Source organism: Cupressus sempervirens, chromosome 1 (assembly GCF_028749045.1).
Source record: "Cupressus sempervirens isolate cs-2001-9-10 chromosome 1, ASM2874904v1, whole genome shotgun sequence".
Taxonomy (NCBI): Eukaryota; Viridiplantae; Streptophyta; class Pinopsida; order Cupressales; family Cupressaceae; genus Cupressus; species Cupressus sempervirens.
Genome location: NC_143118.1, coordinates 43511862 through 43526158, shown reverse-complemented (window position 1 = coordinate 43526158; position 14297 = coordinate 43511862). Strand labels below are relative to the sequence as shown.

The 14297-nt window shown below is 31.6% G+C and overlaps 1 protein-coding gene across 5 annotated transcripts; it reads right to left on the bottom strand.

The window, feature by feature from the left end:
- Window positions 1-1523: 1523 nt before the first annotated feature.
- LOC149576085 (uncharacterized) lies at window positions 1524-4093 on the bottom strand. Of its 5 annotated transcripts, XM_089787338.1 has the most exons (4): window positions 3760-4056; window positions 2989-3393; window positions 1872-2244; window positions 1524-1664 (listed from the first exon to the last, which is right to left on the bottom strand). In XM_089787338.1, exons 2-3 carry the CDS (start codon window positions 3334-3336, stop codon window positions 1876-1878), a joined length of 717 nt encoding a protein of 238 aa, XP_089643464.1. In that variant the 5' UTR covers window positions 3337-3393; window positions 3760-4056; the 3' UTR covers window positions 1524-1664; window positions 1872-1875. The 5 variants fall into 5 exon arrangements, with proteins under 5 accessions (XP_089643464.1, XP_089642720.1, XP_089642181.1 ...); XM_089786594.1 differs by having other exon boundaries at window positions 1662-2244; window positions 3987-4093; XM_089786055.1 differs by having other exon boundaries at window positions 1662-2244; window positions 3760-4055.
- Window positions 4094-14297: the final 10204 nt, after the last annotated feature.

Sequence of the window (14297 nt, the reverse complement as noted above, 5' to 3'; positions counted from 1 at the left end):
ATAAATGAGGATAAAACATCCAAATATATTGGATTGGGGGATCCTTTATGGACAATAATGTGAAATCTACAACTAACAAAAGGAAGAGGTCCAAACTAGAGAAAGGGGTTGTTAAGTATGTGATGAGGATATTGCATACAACCAAAAACAAACAAAGAGAATTTCTTATGCTAGTAAATCAAAGGAGAAAGGAAAATTGAAAGGAAATGGCAATGGTTCTAACAAAAATCAAGAAGATTACTAACCTTGTGATGACTAAGTGCCTTCTTCACATGAGTTGTCTGGGCATTTCAATTTCAATGTTATAGGGAAGAAACATATACAATTTGTTAGACAAGCCATAAATGGTGTTATAAACTGGTTTAAATTGTCCAAGTGGTTGTTTTTGAGATCAATCTGATGAACAATGATGGGGTTTTGTTGCATGATCAATCATATAAACAATGATGTACACTAAATACGAGAATTTTGGTCTTCTTGAGAAACAATGAAAGGATTAAAATATAATCCTATTTTGAATGAAGTGGTTAAAGAAGTCACCGTGTAAAAAAATGACTAAAAAGGTTGTCTAATCACTCAGCACATTCTCTAATATCATCAACACATTTTTTAGGCTAAGAAATGATTTGAATTTTGATTGCACCATTAATAATACAACCAATTTACAACTACACCACAAACTGATCCTCTTCTTCACAACTGATTTTACTTTTAATAAAAAACACAATAATTTATTACATTTATGAAATTACATATACAATTTATTAAAACATCAAAATAAGACAATTTATAAATCCTATTTTTTATTATAAAAAACTAACTACATAATGAAATAATAATAATACTACACCTCATACATTCTTAAATTTCTTTCAAATCTTCTCAATAACATAGAGAAGCTAGAGTGATGTTGCTAGTAAACCCTCAACAGCTCTTTCTCAATCAGTTCTTCTAATCAATGTTCATCGCTGTCACTGATATTCCATTACACTCATCTTTTTCATTGATATTCCATTGCAAATTTCAAAATAAATACAGAGAAAAAGGTTTTATCTTTGTATTCTGAGGTCTAATTATGAATACAATTTTTGTGTTAGTGGTGGCAGTGACTTGCAAGGTTACAAATAGCAGTCACGCTTTGTGTTTAAATCGTTTCTTCATTTTATATTAACATGATCTTAAACAAAATAAATAAATTCAATAACAACCCAACTCCTTATAAAGCCAGTTTATAAACATAGTCACCTTAAACACGATCTTCCATAATATCACGTTCACAGACTCAATAGAAAATGAATGTGCTTTGATCTTCCAAGCTATTTATTGCAGGGTTAATGGACGAGGTATAATTCTATTAAACTCAAGTTTTGGGTGTGCTTCTGTATGGGTGAAATATATTTCATAGGGACAGGCATTATAATTTCAAATTTTCAGATTTACCTCATATGGGTGGAGGTAGATTATGCTGACAAAAGTTATAGATTCAATTTTTTTTTAGATTTAGTAGATTATGCTGACAAAAGTTATAGATTCAACGTTTTTTTCGATTTATTTCTGTATAAATGGAAGGCAGCTTTCTCTGACAGATGGTATAATAGTACGTTTTGTAGATTCCACAAGATATTAATCCCTCGTCTTAGTATACCCCACAAAGCTATTGATTCCTGAGCAATAAGAAAACTATATATATTTCAGCGGGTAGTCATAATGCCCTAATTAGTACACAGCTATTAGTCTAATGTTAAACCTGAGAGAGAGCTCTCGTTAGACATCGACAATTTCATATTAAAATGGCTAAGTAACAGTCTAATTTTAGATAGAAAACATGCTGAAATGCAGAGAAAAGAAATTCATTCTCCATTACAACTCACAAGTTCAATACTTCCAAAGCAGAGGCCCTTGTTCATCATTACTGCAAAACACATTGTAGTAGCTCTCCACTCTTCCTTTCTTCAGCACTCTCTCCTCCATTGTTGGCAAGATTTGTGGAATAGTGTTTGGTTTCTCTGACATCAGCCCATATGCTGAATTTCTTAGAAATGTATGTGGTTTCACTGAGCTGCCTTCACTTGAGCATCCACCTGCTTGTTCACATGCCTCCCAGCTAGGTATAACCATCTCCGTTTGATAAGTTGAGCTCTGGTGAAATAATGACGTTGATTTTAGCTGAAAATGGTGGTCTGAATCTCTACCATGGAAGTTGCTCTCATCCTTGTTCACCAGTTCTCTCTTCAACCTCTCAGCCTGGTGCCATGAAACAATACTATTAGAACTGATAGAATTATTTATCAAAATTTCTTTATGTTTGAAGAACAAATAAGGAAATGGGTTGATTTCGTTGTAGACATATGCCCATTTGCCATTTGGGCAATATGATTTTTTTTTTTGTGATTATGCCCGTATGATTCGTTTCCTTATCAAACTTAATGTTTTATCATTAGAAATAAAATATAATCCTTGAAAGTAAAACGAAAATATCTACTGAATTCGTACCTCATACCTCATCTTTATTATTTAATTGAGCAATTTTTTGAGTTTTTTAGTTATCTTGAAAGAACAAACGAGGAAAGGGGTGGATTTTATTGCAGACATGCCCATCTGGCATTTGGACAGTGCTGAGGAATGGGTAATGTTGATTGAGGAGAAAAATCATGATTATGCAATTTCATTACTACAATCGGGTCTTACATGAATTTGATAAACTTGATGCAATACCTATGTATATCACAGACCATACCATCAAATTCTTGAACGTAAAAGATTAGAATGTCTTTTTACTTTTTATCCTTTAATAGTTGTAGACATCTGATCTTTTGATGGTGTGGGATTTCTCTTCGATGTCTAAGACAAAACTCTTTGAACCATGAATAAGAAAAGAGTAAGGAGAAGTAAGAAACACTTCAAGATTTGACATCTGATTTCATGATCTATTAAGAATACTATAACAAAGCACAAGGAAAAGAAGGAAAAATCTCAATAAATTCATACCTCGTCTTTCATGAGGGTGCACTCTTGAAGGAGGGCGTCATAGTGGGTCTTGAGGGCATTGTACTTCTGTTTGAGAATAATATAATCAATTTTGAGTTGCTTGGTTCTCCATCTGGCTCTCCTGTTCTGAAACCACACAGCAATTCGTTTGGATTGTAACCCTAATGTTCTTGCCAGCTTCATTTTTCTCTCATGATCCAGTTTGTTCCCTCCCTCAAAACTTATCTCCAATACCTCCGCTTGTTCCAATGTCAACTTTGTCTTCTTATCCGTAGAATATTCATCTAACGCACCGTCCTCCTCCCATAAGTGTTCATCTGAAACGTCTCTCCACACAGTGGCAGCCATTGATCTCTTTCCCGCCTTTTCAAAAAATGCATACTCTCCTACAAATGGATGGATGGCCTGCAGTGCACCATAAATATCAGGTGGATTATCATGTTAGTATTATTTAAGATGATGTGTGTAAACAAGTTCAAACTTAGAGAGCAATTATTTAAGTTAAAGAGTTTAAAATCAATCACACATTGAAATCACATTAATGGAGATGACTATAAAATCATGGTCGATATAGACTGATGAAAGAAACACATTAGATGGACCGCTTGCACTGATACTTTATCACTGAGTGAATTTAGTTATGAACTATGATGTTAGTATGATTCAAGATAAGCAATCTAAACAAGCTCAAGTTTGGAATGTGCTGTTTAAGTTGAAATCTATAGAAACCTAAAATCCATCAGATATTAAGTCTACCAATCTTGAACTCACATTAATGAATGTGAAGAAAAAATAATGGTAACTATAGAGTAATCATCCTAATCATCCTGACTCGGAGAATATAATTAGAAGAAATCATAGTGGGTATGAGTTGGAAAGGAAAGAACATGAAAAGGAGCATGGCCAGATTGTTCAGGGACTTTTCAGTGGTTTATACAACACATTGGAAAAATGGAAAATATGAACACTTAGAAAGGTTAGAAGATTTCTATTTTCACCCCCACAGAATTATCTTATGCAAGACAGCTTAGCATTTCTTCCATTCTTCATCATAAATCAATGTGGTGTATCTCTCTTTCGCCTCTTTCTTCCTCTTAAAGAAATGAGGTGTGGAAACGACAGTGCAAAATTAGTAACATGGCCTTTCAAACACCATCGATGTTGGAAATGACATCCAGCTATTGTGAAATCTGATATGGAATTGAGTCGGTGCTTAGGTTGTCAAAAATCCTTGACTGGATGTCATTCATGTTGCACGGTTCACGTGCACTTCAATAATGTGACCCCTTAGTCCAAGGCATTGTAAAAGTTTGAAGACAGATTTGATGTGCTGCATCTTACCATTTCCTTACATAAACTATACTACTTACATTTTTGAAATAGCCTATATATATACAATTATTCTTTCATTTTTCAATATATAAAAGGCTGTCATTTAGGATGGACAAGTGTAGTATCAAAGCTGTCCTCTAAGCGATGTGAAAGCTGTCTATTCTACAAAATAAAATTTAAAAAAATTATAATCTATTGAAATAAGAAAAAAAATAGATTTTATATAATTTATTTTGATATTTGGTAATTTTTTATGTTAGGATTAGGTGTTTCAAATGTTGAACATAAAATTCTGAAACATGCAAGGTTTCATCAAGCTATCATGTGACTTTTGGAAAGCTGTAGCTTTGAGGTGTGTTATTAAACTTCCCAATTAAAAAATCATGAATTATTCAAAAATGATTTCTAAGAGTTGTGACTGATCTCAATCACTGTCTAATGATCATGGAAGGGTATAGTTCCTAATTTCATAATCTAAAGCCCGCTTTAAAACAATCTATATTGAGCACAATACAAAATCTCAAACCTCTTTGCAAGCATTCTATAAACTTGTTAGCATTCAAAAACAAAACAAAATAAAAAACTAGAAAAGCCAAAACTCCTACTTATGCAAAATACCATCTCAAAGCAAGAAGCTTACTTGAGAAGATTAAAGTTCTTCCATCCTTCGATGTCGTCAACCTCTAGAATTGATGGTTCAAAGCACAACATTATGATTAACAAGTGAATGAGAATCATTAACGATCTCTTCATCATTTGTTGGTTACCTCATATTTAATGCAATCATTAGAATATTCTTTAAGAATGTCACAAGCTCTAATTCTATAAATCCATGTTGTGTACATCCCATTTGTCAAAACATTTCTCACCTATTGTATTTTAAACTAACCATTTCTTATTACTTCATGAGTATAATGATTTGTATATTTGACAATCCTCTATAACTTCTTTCACACTCTTTTCTTCTTCTAGAAGGGCTGAAATCACATCTTCTAGAGTTTGTGAGCAAAATTGATTTAGTGTGAAGAAAACATAACTATATCTCAAAGATAATCTATTTAATATGATAGCCTTAGGATCATCATCATCAATAGGATCCTTAACCTATACAAGTTTCCCAATGAGACATCTTAAATTTCTTATATGATTTGACATTGTGATTATGTCTTTCATTTTGAACCTAAACAACTGAACCTTTAAAGAAAACTTCTTTCTCTCCAAATAACATGTTTAGGCTATTCCAAATATTTACAAAAGATATATCTAAATATGTGTGATGCAGTTTAGAATCTACAATAGATAGAACAATAATAGCTTTGGATTCATCACCTCTACTCTTCCATTCCAATAAAATGGCTCATATTCATTCTCCATGGTCTTGTACCTTCAAAAGTTAATTTTAAAAACCTTCAAACAACATGCCCCATTGCAATAAAATTGATTTGAGGAAATATTTCTTCTATATGTGACATGCATCATTTGTATCTAATACTCATCGACAACATTTCTATGGCACATTAAACAAACACCAATCTCTTCTTCAATTTTGATGGTCACAAAGAAAAACTCTCAAACACATTTCAACATTAGTACAACATAGATCTGACTTCTCCATTGCATCATGTTTTAAATTCTCCTTATACTAAATAGATTTCATTCTACAAATTGAATCCATCTGCAAACCTATTGTTCGCATGCTTATGCACATAAGAAACTCTCATTTGAACGTTGACAAAATTAAACATAGAAAATAATTGTCTTGTTATGATATTGCATATCCTAGTTAATAATTTACATACTACACATGCAAGAAAAGGAAAGAATAATAATATAAGGATACATAGTGCAGTGAAATCAAACATCACCTCACTCTATGTGGCTGACTCTATCATACATATCTCTAGTGCCACCTCACAATAATATTTGTGTTCCTTCACACTCTATTCCATACTCACTAGTTCTTTTGTTCCCTTATGTCTTCTAACAATCTACTTTGATCTCTTTCCATCTCATAGGTATAGATTTTTCATGGCTCTAATGCCACATGAGAGAGTTAGAGGATAAAAATATTCAATGATTACGTTGATCAAAGGAAAATAATATATACATGGAGAATATAGAGTACTTACAGAGAATAGAGAAGCTATATAGTCACAACTTTTTTCGAAACAAAGTTAAAATCCAAGTATCAATGTATTATGTTAGCATATGGTGCCCTTCCATGTGTTTCTATCTCTCTTTAGGTGTTAAAAATATTTTATGACCTTGGTGTGGGTGTAGTTAGGACATGTCAGAAATTGATTATTATGATAGCCTACTTATCCAATTTGATGAAATTAGGATTTAGTTATGATGTTTTGGTGATTATGCTCTTGAATCATACATAGAAATTGAAATGACTATTATTTATGTTTCCTTTGGGTTATGATTGTGATTATTTTTAGACTATCACATGTTTAGTATTATAAGATGAAATTATGTAATGTTATGTCTTACAAGTTAAGGTGTCATACATATATAATTATATGCTCTTACCTAGGTGACTATATTAAGATTATTTATGATGCTTTTGAATGATATAGTTGATGTTTATGTTGTAATTAGTCTTCTTCATCATGCATTTGTAAGATGAGGGACAAATTTCTATTACTCATGTGTGAGGCCCACACAATGTCTCAATAACCTTCATTGTTCGTATTATTTTTCATAAGATGAACATACATATATATTCCTAGTCTTTGTGATGTAGGGTTACACATGTTGGGCACCATCTTTGCATGGCTACATGGGTCTAAGTGTGCCTTAAAAATCCTCAATGGTCGTTGATGGGATCTATGTTACCAAGGCCCAATTGAGTCATCCCATGGCATACAATATGAATGCATGTGGTATTGCATTAAATGCATGTTCCTCGTGTCTACCATTATTTTGATTCTAAATCATTTGAACACTAGTGTGTGTGGATATCCATGCACTATACTAGTATCCTATGACATATTAACATTCAAATATTGGTACTAAGTGCTTTTCCCCCTTTCCCTTATCTGAGTTAGTGGAAATGGATTGGAATCTTCCAAAATGAATTTGGGACTCTTTATTTTTGTGGTAATGTAAATATGACCATATGAAAAGGAAAATGAAGTTACTTGAGAACTAGTTTTATAACAAACATTTAGATATCTCCAATCATCTAAAGAAATCAAAATATATTATTATATATTAAAAAAAATTGATACATAATAGAAAGTAGGGGTGACATGGAGTTTTTGATCAAAATCCAAACATCTTGACCAAGGACACCAAAGGGTTGTGTGTTACAAACATTTTTTTAGTTCATTAAATTCTTATAAAAATCAAAATAGAAATTCTCAAAATTTTGTGAAAACTTAATTTTGTTTTGTAAGATAATCTATGAAAGCCAAGAAGTCAAAGATATAATAAAACAATTAAATACAAGAGATGAAAAATGAAATAAATATAATATAAGAAAATCCTTATTAATTTGAACACTTGAAACAAACTTAGACACATGTAGGAGAGAAAATTTATTTGATTTTGGTTTTAGACTTACCTCATTCAAGTCATTGTTTTAGTGTTTCTGCCTTCATAGTAGCTAGCTATATAGATATATTACAAGAAAATAAACAAAATGGTTTTATATGTATGGAATCTGATAAATCATAGGATACTCAAAGATACAAGAGAGTTAAAAATACATTACCAAATAAGCTTAAGAAAAACAAGAAGATATGGATATTGTTGTAAAAGAGTCTTGTAAAAAATTAGAGAATGGTGTAGCAAAGTATATAGGGAGATAGATCTGAAGTTATAAAAGCCAAGAGAGTGGAATAAATTTTTTATAGAGATTCTAAGATACCAACAAGAGAGAGAATAGAGGCAAAAACATGAATTCAAAAGTTATAACAGAGGAAAAGAAATATTGAAGTCATTATAGAAGATTCTAAGTTGCATTGACCAAGGTAAGTGAAAAGTTCCAAAATGTTCATCACTCACATTTGAATGTTAATATACTATAAGATTCATGGATAATGTACAAACATCAGTACAATGTCATACTATTTAAAAAATTCAAACAAAAAATCTAATTGGTAGCAAGAGAAGGATGTCATTAGTGAAAAAGTGATATGTTGAAAGATGTTGCTAAAAGGACTTTGAGCATCTTAAGTGGGGGGTAAAAGTATAAATCGTGTCACAATTTTACAAAGGAAAAGGTTAATACTTGACCAAAATTGTCCAATTTTTGGTCATTTCTAATTTCAATTTTAAGATTATGAAATTGTTAAAAATCATATAATGGGTATGTATAGGGTCATGGTGTGCCAAAAAGTGGCAATCTAAAAAATCTGTAGTTCTAAAATATCTCAAACCATTTCAAAATCTATTCCAACTTTTTTCCCACCCACCTTGATACTAAGCGAAAAGAATTAATATCTTTATAAGGTCTACTATAATTTTTTGATACCAAACCTATATGGTCAACTTTAAAAACATCCTTAAAATGTGCTTTTGGCATGTTTTCATGTGATTTTTACTTCAAAACATGTAGCTGACGACGCTTTTTCACCAAAATTTGATGAAATGAAAAAGGTTTCTTAATAATGTTTTTATCTTTCCATAAATGTAAGGTTTGTCAAATTATGAGTTTAGTAAGTAATTATTACTTATTTTCTAATGGAGTTACATATAAAGTGTTAACTGACATACTACTTGAAAAACAACTATAACTTTCAAATGGTACAACATTTTTTAAATCCAAAAGATGCATCACATTCTATGTTTCTTCTACTATAAGGAAAAAATATGAAAAATTGAATTTTACAAAGTTTTGAATTAGTTAAGGTGGTTAGACACAAGATTTTTTTTATTCCAAAAATACTAAAGTCAAAAATTAATTAATTATTATTTATTTAGAATAAAAATACCCAAAAATATGTGTCACATCTAGGCATGAGTCTACTACTTATATCTAGAATATTATTAAAAAATATTATCATTTGATTTTGATTAGGGTGGTCAGAAATACGTCCACTTCTTATTTTTGTTCTGAAATTTTTGTAATATTACATTAAAATTCAAATTTTTTACCAATCAATTTATATTTTTTTGAGATAAGTCCTAGTAGTTTAGAAAATAGATTCAATTTGCTAGAGATTATTTTCTGTTAACTTTTTGATATAAAGTTAATAACAAGTAGAAAATTGCATGTCAAGTTGACATAACCTTGATTTTCTGATTTTTATTGCCACTTAAGGGCATAGTTTGGTTGACCATGATCCTGCACATACCCTAATACTTGATGAAGTTTAGCCTATTATTTAAAAAACAAAAAAAAACCAAAATTTCTATTTTTGAAATTTATTTTTAAAATAGGGGCTCTAGTTCCAACCAAAAAATACAATGTAACTAAAATATTTTTTTCTAATTTCACAATCCCAAATGGATGACAGGCATATTCTTTGAATGAAAAAATAATGATTTTTGAAGTATATTTTCTGCATTATAACATTTTAAAGTACACCATACCTAAATTTGGCAATTTTTATCTTCTATCATATTTTATCTAAAAAATGTGTCTTAATAAATTTTAAAAATACATTTTTTCTTCAAAGACTATCCCATCTAGTGATCCATATATTTTTAGTATATTTTCATATGATTCATTTTTTTAAATTTAGTATCTTCTCAAAAATTAGAATACCTAATTATATTAGATTATTAACTTAAAATATATTAAATATAATAAAATTGAAATAATAAAAAACCATATAAATAAATTCTTGACTTTGAGCTATACAAAAGGGTATTTTAATTTTTTTAATATACTGTATTTTTTAAGAAAAGTGTTGTAAAAGTGAAGATTTTTTATAATATGAGAATTTGATAATTTGGTTCCCACTTAGGATGTGAAGCAGGCAAAGGGGGATGAATAACTAGGGCCAAAGGCTCACCTAGCTATCCAAACCACCCTACAAGAGTTAACATAATGGAACCAAACATAAGGAACAACAACCCAAAGGAGGAAGAAGAGTGAAATTCTTTATTGATTCATCAAAATCTTCATACATGTCCAGCTGTAAGGCCTTATGGGTTATGGAAAGATACAAAATAGAACTTCCAAATCCACGATCCAACTTTAAATTCACATTTCCAGACACATATTCCTTCCCTTTCTGAGCTCTCTAAAAATCTATTTTCCAAAACTCTTCTAAAACTACTTAACTCTAAGCCTAAATGCCCTATATATACTTGACAAAATGGCTTACAGATCATTCTAGAACATTACATAAGAGGAAGGCTGACCCAACAATGATCTGGACACATCCCAAGAAAAGATCTTAACATAAATGTCATGATCGAAATAAATCCCGCAAGTTAGCTTGCATAAATCACATCCAAATGCTGACACTTGACATACACTAGATAACTCGGTACATGAAGGAAAACTAGCACTCAAAATCAAATGGAAACTAGCAACTTGGCATCAATTCAAAACTAGCAACTTGGCATCAACTGGAAACTAGCACTCAATAGCAACTGGAACTCAGCAACAATTGTCAAAATAAACAGAAGGTGTAGGATTACAAGGAAACCCAAGATGCTCCTACATTAGACAACCAAGGTTGGGAGAAATGATTCTCCTGAATCATTAAGATGCCACAACTTGAGTTGAATCCAACTCAAATTGAGAAATCCATGAAGCATCTTCAATAGGTCTATTCCTCCACTTCACCAAATACTCATAGTAATCTTTTCCTCTTGCGCTCTTGCCAACTCTCTAATACAATATATGTTCAACTTCTTCAATTTTCTTCTTAGGATAATCTTCTGATACAACAACTTCATCCTCTGACTCGTGATGATTATATGAATCAACAATATTGAATATATGAGATATATCCATGTCATTAGGTAACTCAACTTTATAAGCATTACCGCTATAAAACTTTTTCAAGATCTTACAAGGTCCAAAATTCTTCATCTTCAGCTTATTGTATGTTCCAACTAGGAATCTTCTTTTCTTCAGATGAACCATCACCTCATCATGAACTTGAAAATCATGGTGTCTTGTAGACTAATCAGCATTCTCCTTATAATTTTGATTACTTTGTTCTATCCTCAAATTCACTTCCTTATGCAAAGACTCCATAAAATTAGTAAATTCTTCTCCTGCAATGCTTCTCTTTTCTTTACCAGCAACATCTCTCAAATTTGATATACCTCTAGGATGCATTTCAGTAACAATCTCAAAAGGTTTCTTCCTTGTACTCCTATTCATAGAATTATTATATGCAAGCTTAGCTTGTGTCAATACCATCTCCCAATTGCTTGGATTATTCCCAATTAAACATCTTAGCAAATTACCCAAGCTTCTATTCACAACCTCTGTCTATCCATCTATCTGTGGATGGAATGCAGAACTAAACTTCAACTTAGTACCCATCTTCTTCCACAAAGTCTTCCAAAAATGACCAACAAACTTACTATCTCTGTCAAAAATAATGCTTCTTGGTAATCCATGCAATTTCACAATCTCTTTAAAGAAAAGTTTAGTAACATGCTTAGCATTTGATGTCTTCTTACATGGTATGAAATGAGCCATCTTAGAAAATCTGTCTACTACAACAAATATGGAATCATACCCTTTCACTGTCCAAGAACAAAATCCATATTGATGTTAGTCCAAGGTTTCTGAAGAACAATAATAGGTGTATACAAACTAGTATTTTGACTCACTCCTTTTGCAACTTGACAAACTTCACAACTCTTTACAAATTTCTAAACATCCTTATACATTTTTGGCCAATAATACTTCTATTTCAGCAAACTCAATGTCTTATCAATTCCAAAATGTCTAGCCAATCCACCACTATGCTTTTCCTTAATCAAATTCAACCTCATAGAACTTCTAGGAATACACAACTGAATACCTTTGAACAAAATACCTTCTTGAACGAAATACTTATCATACTTACTTATGTGATCTATCAGATTTGGTGCTCTGTACTCTCTCCACACCTCAAAAAAATTAGGATCAACATCATACAACTCTTTCATTTCATCAAAATCAAGAACTTCAACCTTCATTTCAGTCAACAAAGAACATCTTCTACTCAATGCATGAGCAACTGTATTAGTAACTCCACTCTTATGCTTAATAACAAATGTGAAACTCTACAAGTACTCAACCCACTTCATATGTCTCTGATTCAATTTATGTTGACATCCCAAGTATTGTAAAGCTTTATGATTAGTATACAACACAAACTCCTTAGGAATCAAACAATGTCTCCACTTCTTCAATGCTTGAACAATAGCATAAAACTCTTGATCATACACATAATATTTCCTCTTACCATCATTCAACTTTTCACTAAAGAAAGCAACAGGTTTACCTTCTTGACTTAATACAACTCCTATTGCATTACCACTTGCATCACATTCAACTTGAAATACTTTATTGAAATCAGGTAAAGCCAATATAGGTAATTCAGCAACCTTTTGTTTCAAAGTCTCAAAACTCTTATCAGCTTCATGTGTCCACTTGAAGTCCTTTTTATCTCCCCTCATTGGCTCAATCATAGCATTACAAACAACATTGAAATTCTTTATAAACTTTATGTAAAAACTAGCCAAACCATGAAATGATCTTACCTCACCCACATTCTTAAGTGTAGGCCATTCCAAAATTGCTTTAACCTTCTCAAGATCCATCTTTAAACCATCAGCTGAAATCACAAATCCTAAATACATAATTTCCTCTTCCATAAAAGAACACTTTTTCAGATTAATCGGCAACTTTTTCTCTTTCAAGCTCTACAATACTTGTCTAATATGCTCAAGATGTTCTTCCTTAGTCTTGCTGAATATCAGAATATCATCCAAATAGACAATCAAAAACTTACCCAACAATCTTTTCAAAACTTCATTCATCAACCTCATGAAAGTACTAGATGCATTAGTCAAACCACAAGGCATAACCAACCATTTATACAAACCATCTTTTGTCTTGAAAGTAGTCTTCCATTCATCACCTTCTTTGATTTTGATTTGATGATAGCCACTCTTCAAATCAATTTTGGTAAAATACTTTGCTCCACTCAAACAATCCATTATGTCATCCATCCTCAGCATAGGAAACTTATATTTCACTTTGATCTTGTTAATAGCTCTGAAATCAGTACACATTCTCCATTCTCCATTCTTTGTAGGTGCTAATACAGTAGGTACAACACATGGACTCAAGCTTTCTCTAATCAAACCTTTTTGCAACAACTCATGCACTTGTTTGTTAAGTTCTTCATTCTCTGTAGATGTCAATCTATATGGTGCTTTGTTTGGCAAACTAGCTCCAGGAATCAAATCCATAGAATTACTTGTACTTCTTACTAGAGGTAAACCATCAGGAATATCATCAGCAATAATGTCTTTATACTCATTCAACAATTCTTTAATTTCTACTGGTACTCGGCTATCACTATCTGTTGTCACTCGGTCATTACTAGCTTCTGCTACTCGATCATTACTACCAACACTTGATCCTCTAGGAACTATAGCAAAAAAAACTTGATTCTTCTTTACTTCCTTTTGCAAATTGCTTTCCATTAACCATGCAAACTTTTATTGTAGTGCAACTAACCTCATCTAGAATATCAATCAAAGGCAACAATATTTGCTTCTTCCCATTCACCCAAAGAGTATATTGATTCAATCTTCCATCATGTACAACATATCTATCATATTGCCAAGGTCTACCCAACAAAATATGACAACAATCCATAGGCATAATATCACACAAAACTTCATCAAATTAATGTCTAATCTTGAACTTCACAAGGCATTGCTCACTTTCCAATATCCTATGCTCATCTTTGATCCATGAAACATGATAGGGTTAACGAGGATTCAACCTCTACAATTGCAACTTTGCAACCAACTCTTCTAATGCCAAATTTGTA